Genomic DNA, 10,464 nt, shown 5'->3' on the forward strand with positions numbered 1-10,464 from the left:
CAGTGTTTTAAACAAACACCAACCATGTTTTGATCAATATTTCTCAATTAAAGCAGTTTTTAGTAACTTGTTTATGTTTACCTTAAAAAATCCTTTCCGTAGTCCCTCTGGGGGAAATACAAGTGGAATGATTGGGATGGTCTTTCATCTCCCCCTGGTATCTCTGGCCAGAAAACCAAAATTGCAACTTCCCTGCCTCCGGGTCGGAGACCCCAATACACACGCACAGAATTACGAAGAAGAAGCTAACAGGCAAATAGGCAAAGCTAACTGCGGCCTAGCGCCACTTAAACAGTATTTAAGTTTGAGTGATAAAAAATATCTCCATTGTGTAATTGGATGTACAATATCCCTCTCTCCCTTTGTCTTTTCTGTTAGTGTAGTGTTTACGCTCATGGACAATTAATGAGTAAAAAAAACCACTAACATGCTATGACACCTGCAGTGGCGCTTATGGCCTCTAGGGGCACGAGTTAAGTAGTACTGCTTTAAATTTCTTTTCTTCTTTTTTTTCAGATTCTGGAAGATAGGAATGTTCTCAGTCAATTTTCAAGATCTGTAACTGTGCCTAAGCACGCTTTCAACAAGGCTTTGAGTATGAATATCAGCAAACCATTTGTGGCGGTTTTTCGCTTTCTCAATATGTCCAAGGTAAAATGAAAAATTAAAGCACTAAATGTCCAGATGATTTTGTTGTTGTTGTTGTTGTTGGTGGTGGTCTTCTTCTTCTTCTTCTTCTTCTTCTTCTTCTTCTTCTTCTTCTTCTTCTTCTTCTTCTTATTATTATTATTATTATTATTATTATTATTATTATTATTATTATTATTATTATTATTATTATTATTATTATTATTATTATTATTATTATTATTATTATTATTGTTATTATTATTAGCCATTATTATTATTATTATTATTATTATTAGCCATTATTATTATTAGCCACTATTATTATTATAGGATGAGAATAACAGCACTGTGTTGGCTGATGAAGTTGTTGCAATCGAGATGGGGACAATAATCAAAAACCTCACAGATACAATAAACATCAACTTCAGAAACCTGGACTACGTAAGTTAAGGAACATTTGTTAAATGTAGCATTATGTTTCATTTATGTTTCCTTTTTCTTATTTTTTTTCCAGAAAGGAATACCATCTTGTCACTCCTGGAACGGCAATGGTAGGATTTACAACATTAAATATAGACATACTCGGTTTTTATTCATTTATTGCAATGCTGAATACTTGCAGTCAGTAAATCAGTGGTCCTGGCTTAGTGAAGATTATGAGTAAAAAAAAGAAGATATTTGCTGCTCTGTTTTCTCTAGCTTTCCATTCAAATGTGTGCATAACTCCCCTCCATGTTCTGTGTTTGTGCAGGAAGTCGGCCCGTGTGGACCAGTGACGGCTGTGTGACAAATATTAGTGGCATACATAACATAACATGCCGCTGTACCCACTTGACATTTTTTGCAGTCTTACTGGTACGTTTCAAAATATTGTTTTATCCTAGATACTGACTATTGTTTTCATTCTTGTTGTTGTAGAACTAGTTAATTTCTAGCAAGCTCTATTTTTTTTTCTATTTTTCAAGTAAAACCATCAATAGACAAATTCACTATATATTTTTTTTTTTATATTTGCAAAGCAGCACCTTTGACGAAAATTAAACAAATATAAATGTAACTGCTCAAAAATATATATGTCAAATGAAAAGCTCTTCACTTTATTTTATTTTTTATTTGAATATTTTCAGACGCCCCTCAATGAAACCATCAGCGCCGATGACCTAAACACTCTGACCATCATCACTCGCGTTGGCTGTGGCCTGTCCATGTTCTTCCTTGGCATCGTCCTCTTCATGCACTTTGTTATGAGGTGAGTTAGTAACCCAAAAATATACTTGTCAGTAGCCACTACATATGCTGTAGAACCTATCAGAACCAATGTGTTGCTATCCTTTGACCAATAATTATTCTAGCTGAACTTTATTTATTTATTTATTTTACCCACCGACAAAACCCTTGCACTCGATCAGGGCTGGATTGAATGAGTGGCAATGATATAGAGTCTCTGGCTCCCTCTAGTGGACTCTCACCATAACTTCTTGCATTGCGAGTTACTGGTATGATCTAAAAAGTCCACACAGATTTATAGAAATTCAACAGAAGGTTCCTCAGTTCTTCGTACAGCTCATGTTAATCAAGTCCATGTTATAGTAAGAAAATGTGGACCCTGATATAGAAGGTTGCTGGTTCAAATCCCGTCTGTGTTCCCTTCAGTAATTCCATGAACAAAAAACACTGATGTAGTGATTATTGTTGATGGTCACATTACTCAGTGTCTATTTCAAAGTAGCAGCTATTGTTGCTAAAATTATGCATTTATCTGTCTCCGTAATTTATGTTGCAATCTGGCACTGACAATAAGAGAGACGCAATTAAAAGAGGTGTGAAAACTTTCTGAAGCCACTGTCTGTCGATTACTTGGGTTGATTCGTTTCCATATGTGCCACCATGCACAATTATCACTAAGGACAGTAATAAAATACCCAGTCGAATGTGAGCGACACACATGATGTCAGTGTCGGTCAGTGTAAACAAACTCAAAAACAAACATGTGCATCATTTTAGGAAAATGAGAGATTTGAATTAATCTCATTTTCCATAGGGCTTATGCCGTATATGGAACACTGTTATTGAACACTGTTACCATTATATTTTCAATGCAAATGGGCTACAGCTTCCTCTTCTTGTATAACCGTGGGACTGTTCTGTGACCGAGTTCAGTTTTGCATAATCACCATTCATAGGTCAGACTCAGTGGATAAGTGTTTTTCAGGTTTTACTGAATTTTTTGCTATTTTAACTATTACACTCAATGGCTTTCATACTCACTAGTAATGAAAAGTAATATTTCAACTTTTTTTTTTATTATGCATTTATATTTTGTGTGAGTGTATGAATGTTATAATTATTTTTTAATGTAGGCTACTTTTAGACAAGCACAAGTTACTCATGTATTTTAAGAATATCATTATGATTGAGTGGTTGTAAAGGTGTATCTGTTAAAATAAGATACAAATACATAAAAATACTAAATTCACCAACCTTTTTCATATGTTGGCATGAAGCTTTTATCACTAAAAGGTTCATCAGATGTTTACTCAAGTAAAAGAGTTGTACTCTGTGATAATACTTTGTGATAATACTCTGTGATAGTACTCTGTGACGTGTATTTTGTGTGCTTGTACTTGTTCCCCAGGAGGGCCAGTTCCAGCGACTCCATAAAGATCTTGATCCACTTGGTGTTTGCCATGTTCCTGTTGGACTTTGCTTTCCTCGTCAATGACTTTGTGGCTAAAACCAAGAATGTGATCGGCTGTAAGGTCATGGCCGCCGTGATGCATTATTTTATGTTGAGCACCTTTACCTGGTTCGCGGTGCACGCCTTCCACCTCTGTCTTCAACTCTACAGCGGGGGCAAGATCAAGATCCGGCGCTACGTTCTTAAAGTCTCCATTATCAGCTGGGGTAAGTGCTGCAGACTCACTATTCTCTCAGCTCTAAAGTGCATGCAGCAGGTTTGCATTCTGACTAATTACTACTTTAGTTTGATGGAATACAGTCAGTGGTGAGGATTATTACATTTTATGAATAAAAAGGTAAACTTTTTCATATTCTAAAACACAGGCCCTCCAAAGGGTTTGATTTGAGCCTTGAGCGAGTGTAATAATATCTATATTAGGTGAAATGGGTAGTCTAACCTGTCATGCGCACTTTAAAAACACAACAGTGAGAACATTATCACTCCTAATAGGTGTGTGTGAATGGATTTTCTGTTTTTATGTGCAGTGATGCCAAGTGTAATCGGAATTGTCCTGTTGAGCATCGGAAAATACGGAGAAGTGGTCATCAGCACGGGAAACGCTGCGACCAGTGTGGCCATGTATGTTTGAAGTCAAGTGTTTATGGCCCTAAGATAATGCAGTCCAATAAGAACAAATCTTTTCTGGTGTTTAGGTGCTGGATTCTGGACAATGAAGTCCACTACATTGTCAACATTGGCTACTACGCTTTGGTGTTCGTCTTCACCTTCTCCACCTTCGTCCTCATGCTGACCTGGCTCTTCCATATGAGCCGTAAACAGAAAGGAGCCGCTCCGGGGAAACATGTCTCCAGCTGCCAGAGGATCGTCACCATAATGGGCCTGTGTTGTATCCTGGGCGTGACCTGGGGCTGTGCCTTCTTTGCCTATGGGGTCTTCCGTGTTCCTGCTTACTACTGTTTCACAGTCCTCAATTCATTCCAAGGTATTTTGCATAAAAGCATTTTCATATAGTTTCTCTATCTACTGTGTGGAATTAATATGGAAAAGGGTTTTTTTGTTTTGCCTGGCTGCCAACAGTCCACTTTTGCAAAAATATATGTATTGATTGTATAGAAAATAGAACTCGTAGAACCTTTGCTCAAGCGCCACATGGGCCTTTCTGAGTGGAGTTTGAATGGTCTACCCATCTGAGTGAGTTTCTTCCCTCAACCCAAAACATGCACAATTTGCTGATCCTCCAGTTCCCCACTGCTCCTTTCGGCTTTGACCGGTTGCATTGAAGGACGGGCCAAATGCAGAGGCCGCCTAAGCTTAACATTAACTACTCCAGACTAGGACTGCATCAATTTTCCATGAAAACCATTTCAAAACAGTGCGCACCATTAAACTTTTGATTTTTTTTTAACCAAATTGTGTTAAAACAAGACTATTAAATACCTAACCAGGACCAACAGCAAATGAAATACCATGCATTTGTGTTTAAGGAAAAAAAAAAGTGTGAATCTCAAAGACTTCAGGGATTGCAGCCTCTTGTGATGATGCTACTGCTTCACCTAACACTGCGATAGCAATTATTTGACAATATATTGTGTCGTCCTATTCCTGATTTTTAATCTAGCTCCAGATTTAAAGATAGATTCCTGGGTGCTAATACTTCTCTTGGCATTTTGGATAGATCTAATCCAGAGAACAAATACATCTCTGCAGGGACAATAAAATATTCCTACCTTATGTACATAGCTGCATTTTGATTGTGGAAAGCTGCACAATCGAGGACCATCAAAACATGTTATACAATTTTCCTCAAGCTTTTGGGAATAACATTTTATGGTCTAGTGTTTTTGCATTTAAATAGTCAAACTAATTCTCAGTGATTATTATATTGTCAAAGTCCAGAAAAGAAACACATCCTTTATTTGCTAGAAATGGTCTCTTTATTAAAAAAAATGTCCTTCCATCAGGTTTTTGTCTGTTCATCTTCTACTACAAGACCAGCCGCACGGTGGAGACAAAGGACCCTCACAGCAGCAGCAGCAGCAGCAGCAGCACTCTCAAGACAAACCTGGATGAAATATTCAACCCCTATGACAACTCCAGCTCTAAACCCAAACCAGAGTAATAGGTCATAAAATGTGGTCGGATCGTCATCAAAATAATAAGAATGAATAAACAGTGTCTACCTAAACTAATACCACCTAAACATTTGCATTTTATCCTATTGGCCATAACATGTAAACATTCATAGGACAGTGTAGAATAAATAAGTACACCACCTGAATCTCACTGAACTGCAGCAGTTTTGTTAAGAGGAATGGTCCAACATCCTGATCGTTGTGAGCGTCGAATCTGCAACTACAGAAAAGGGTCAGCCAGTTATTTAATACACAAGGTCTTTCTGCAAAATATCTTGATAAACATATGAATTGATGACGGCACGTTGTCCAGCCCCACACCATGATTACCCCTGCACCATACTTCACAGTGAGGATAGGGTTTTTAATGTTGCTGTCCTGTTCCATTTTTCCTCAGCACATGATGTTTTGTGGTCCGCTCAAAAAATTCAACTTTGGGTGAGGGTATATAATATTAAAATTTTACTGCTAAAATGCCATAAAAAGTAACTAGCAATGCCAGTAGGCTATATACTGGTTTAAACTGGTGCATTTGTATTTTTCCTTTCAAAATGAACTTTTTTTCATTGTACTTGTTTTGTAGACAAGCTTTGGGGGCCCCTGTGGTGCTTCTGTAGCACCCCAGGGGGCCCCGGACCCCACCCTGGAAACCACTGCTTTATTGCATGACCAATTTAGGCAGAACAGTACTTACATACTTACTATTTCTTCCACTGTATGTAAAAATGCATTTTTATCTCTGTGTTTTGCAATATATACATTTATTTTATGAGTCAAATAATTGTATTTTGTTGTGGTACTTTTTCCCTTGTTAAATGTCATAAAAACATGAAATTTATCAAAACAAATTAATTCAGTCTGAAATGTGAAGTTTGCTAGCTGAACAGGGAGAGGTACATTGTGTTTTATTTTCTTGTCTTTTACTGAAAACCCCACTGCACTTTTATCCAACAGAGCACCTGCATGTATGGTCAAAGATCACATGACTGATCTGTGTTCATTAGAATGCATTTGGTTGATGGGTTTTCACTTGTTTCACTTTAATTGTACATATGTATATATGTGTTATACATTGTTTGATTTTACCTTTTCTCTTGTACAGCACTTTGTGATTTTCCCTGTGAAAAGCGCTTTAGAAATAAATTTACTGACTCCAAATGATTATGCAAATTGTATTTTTCTCAGATTTTTTTCAAACTGTCAACTCAAATGACAGTTTGCATAAATTTCAACTCTTTAACTGTAAGAGGATCATCTGAATATGATTGAAAAAACCTTCTAATGATAACAGTATTTTTTTCAAAAACAAATATAATTAACAACTCAAAATGTGCTGTTCCAAATGATACAATGAAAATTTTAAGTTGTAAAGAACTGAAAACGGTCAAGTTATATTTTAACATTGGACCTCTTATTTGATAGCAGCTTCGAAATTATTAAATCCATTTAACTTGTGAGTTTTTGGAGAGTTTCTGCTTGGATTTCTTTGCAGGATGTCAGAGTAGCCTCCCAGAGCTGCTGTTTGGATGTGAACTGCCTCCCACCCTCATAGATGTTTTGCCTGAGGCTTCAAAGGTTCTCAATCGGGAAGGATGGGGTCCACATCAGTGGTTTGTCTCCTTTCATGCCCATAGCAGCCAAGATGCAGAGATATTCTGCAGCAGCCATTCTCAAATTGGGGACATTGCAGCCCCCTTATTGATCAGAAAATGTCTCGGGGCCCCCCAAATCATAATAATTTACTCCATTCAAAGGGATTTGTTATAATTTTACAGCTAAAATGACATAAAAAGTAACATCTAGCAATGACAGTATTAACTGGTTTAAAGTGGTGCAATTGTCCAGGTAAATGTATTCTTCCTTTCAAAATGAACTTTTTTGGGAACCACTGCTTTATTGCAGGACATGGTGCGTTGTCATGCATGAAGAGGATTTTGTTAGGGAAAGCACGGCTCTACTTTTTGTACCATGGAAGAAAGTGGTCAGTCAGAAACTTCACATATTTTTCACAGGTCATTTTCAGTTATGGAAATTGAAGTATAGGTCATTTTTAGTTATGTCTTATTACATCATGTACCTATACGAATACATATTATTCCATTGTGTATCTAGCCTATAGGTACAAGGCAACACATTGTTACAGAAGCACATTACATTGTACTAAATCTAGTTACAATGTAGTAAGGGTAGCATAGACTATAATTATTATAGTGTTAGCCAAATTTCTTAACGGTACAATGACTTTCCCATATTGCTTGAAAATGATGATCTGCTTAATAACGTGGAACATCCTTTTTCAGTAGTTTTTCTCTTAACTGGGCTTAACCTGACAACTAATCATCACAGGCGTCTGAGATTGATGTCAGTGATTCAAAGAGCCCTGAGACACAATACCATCCATGAGTTTCATTTTTTATTGATTCATTTTTTAGCTTTGTGACACTGAAATACAATTTGCATATTCATTTGGAATTACAGTGTACTTACTGGGGAGGTCTCTACGGCTTCAGTCTTCTCTTTTTATTTGTAAAAAAACGGACTGAATGAGAGAATCACATCACACAAAAGTACAAAGAATTTAGTATACATATTTAACATAAACTTCCCAATGTTTTTTCAGTTCAGGGTTAATATTCATATGAATTTATTAATTTATAAATAAGAGATTATATTATTTGCACCCGAATGATCCTGGGAGCTCTGTTGTCGGGGGCTTCGTGCCCCTGGTAGGGTCTCGCATGGCCATCAGGTCCAAGGTGACGGGTCAGACAAAGAGCGGTTCAGGGGCCCCTCATGAGAGACCAACGGGCATGTTTGGTTGTGAGACCGCCCTTCTGTGGGCCCACTACCTGCAGGAGGAGCCATAGGGGCTGGTGCAATGTGATTTGGGCAGCTTCAACTGCTGCCTCCATGACCCGGTAGCGGATAAGTGGAAGAAAATGGATGGATGGATGGATGGATGGATGGATGGATGGATGGATGGATGGATGGATGGATGGATGGATGGATTATTTGCCATATTGTGGCAGCATTTGATATCAATAAGACCCTCAAGTCCAATTTGTTTAGTGTGGGTTAAAATATGATTCTTTCTGACATGATGTCTCTTAATTATAATGTTGTGAAACGTACTACCGAGACTCACTTACATAAGTTATTAAGCAAAATCTACAGATGATTAGTTATAGAACTAACAACAGAACTACTACTTAAAGTCAGTGAGTTTGATATCTTTTTCCCCAGATGTGCGAGATTGTTACTTTTTTGTTGTTTTCATTTGGCAAGGCAAAGCAACTTTATTTATACCGCGCATTTCGTACACAAGGCAACTCAATGCATTAAATAGATCTACAATGACTGAATGATGAATTTATGAATCCAGCTCTTTACGCTTAACACTAAAATACCACATGACCATTCATTCACTATTTTGTGAGAGAAAATGAAAAAACACAGAGTTGTGTCCAGATGACAACAGGCAACATGGCCATTGTGCCTTGAATGCTGTTAGAATGCTGTTTTTAGACTTGAGAAACTACAGGAGTGAGGTGAGCAGTCTGGCCATGTGGTGCACACAGAACAATCTCACTCTAAATGTGGAGAAGACAAAAGAGATTGTTGTGGACTTTTGAAGAGCGCAGGACCAGCATGCTCCTCTAACAATCAACGGTGCTGCAGTGGAGAGGGTGACCAGCACTAAGTTCCTGGATGTGCACATCACAGAGAAGCCCTCCTGGACCATGCACACTACATCACTGGTCAAAAAAGTAATCAGCGTCTTTACTTCCTCCGCAAGTTAAGAAGAGCCAGAGTCCCAGCCTCATACAGAGGGACTACAGAGAGCATCCTGACCAGCTCCATCCCTGTGTGGCACGGAGCCAGCACTACCTCCTGCCGAAGGAGCCTCCAGTGCATCGTGAGAGCAGCAGAGAAGATCTGGAGCCCCTCTCCCCTTTATTAAAGGACATGTACTCCACCTGTCCCCACTGCAAAGCCGTCAGAATCACCAGGGACCCTTCGCACCCATCACACAGGCTCTTCAAGGTAGAGCTTTGTAGTGGCATTATTGCTAAGATCAAATCACTGAAATGAAAACAGAATTATGTGTTTATGTGTAGGAAGGTGACTAGTTATACAGACAGCTATATGAAATAGATACTAAAACAATGCTGCAGTATTATACAGTATCATTCCCCGAGGGAAACAGGCTGTTTCCCTCTGCAATATTGAACACCTTGTTTTCTGTGTTACCGGTTTTGTGGGAATTAATTTGCAAGACAAACTCAGTGCATAACGCCGCTTTATGTAAAACTGAGATGAGCTTTTTGATGCTGCTCTTGTGTCTTTGTGTCACACGAAGTAGCAGGCATAGAATCGTTTATGCCACAACTTATTTTGTGATTTTTAGAGCCTCAATAACAGGGGATGCTTGACCAATCCTAATCTCGAACATGGCACTGAACTACTGGATCATTTGGATAGTTTGCTTTGGGGTTTTTAAACAGAGTGGAAAAACTCTGGCGATTGGTAAGAAAATATTGAATATGATTTTGAAAGCAGCGCTGAATGCTGAATGTTATTTATCTTCTGCTGCTGATTTTATTAACATGTACATACACACATTTTTGTTTTTGGATGATATGTGTAATAATAATGGGCTTCTTCATGATCAAACATTTGCTACTTCTGGTCTAAAGCTTGGGTTTACAAAAAAGTGTCTTTAAAGAGAAAACAACAGTTTTGCCTCCACAGCTATGGAATCATTCATCACACCAAGGACAGAAACTTTAGTTGGCTTAAACAGGGAACACATGTTTGAGGAAGTGAATTGTAGATTGAGGTCAGGGGTGTTAGGTTTGGGATTTTGCAATATTCTGGCAGTTGCAGTTATTTGTTTTGTTGCAGGCTCTAGTGCGCCCTCTTGTTACCTGACAAAGGGAAAAGGTGTAATACAGAGAAATATATTTCAGTATGTTAACCTCTTATCCCCCGCCTTAACCA

The 10,464-nt window shown here is 38.1% G+C and overlaps 1 protein-coding gene across 1 annotated transcript; it reads left to right on the plus strand.

The window, feature by feature from the left end:
* Nucleotides 1–598: 598 nt before the first annotated feature.
* LOC306975153 (adhesion G-protein coupled receptor G5-like) lies at nucleotides 599–5,450 on the plus strand (the record flags this gene model as incomplete). Its single annotated transcript, XM_079572572.1, has 9 exons — nucleotides 599–651; nucleotides 961–1,071; nucleotides 1,145–1,181; nucleotides 1,382–1,485; nucleotides 1,758–1,879; nucleotides 3,266–3,534; nucleotides 3,856–3,949; nucleotides 4,024–4,313; nucleotides 5,293–5,450. The coding sequence occupies exons 1-9, from the start codon at nucleotides 643–645 to the stop codon at nucleotides 5,448–5,450; spliced, it is 1,194 nt and encodes a 397-aa protein (XP_079428698.1). The 5' UTR covers nucleotides 599–642.
* Between the last annotated feature and the right edge of the window lie 5,014 nt (nucleotides 5,451–10,464).

This window comes from Gobius niger (genome assembly GCF_951799975.1).
Source record: "Gobius niger genome assembly, chromosome: 15".
Lineage (NCBI taxonomy): Eukaryota > Metazoa > Chordata > Actinopteri > Gobiiformes > Gobiidae > Gobius > Gobius niger.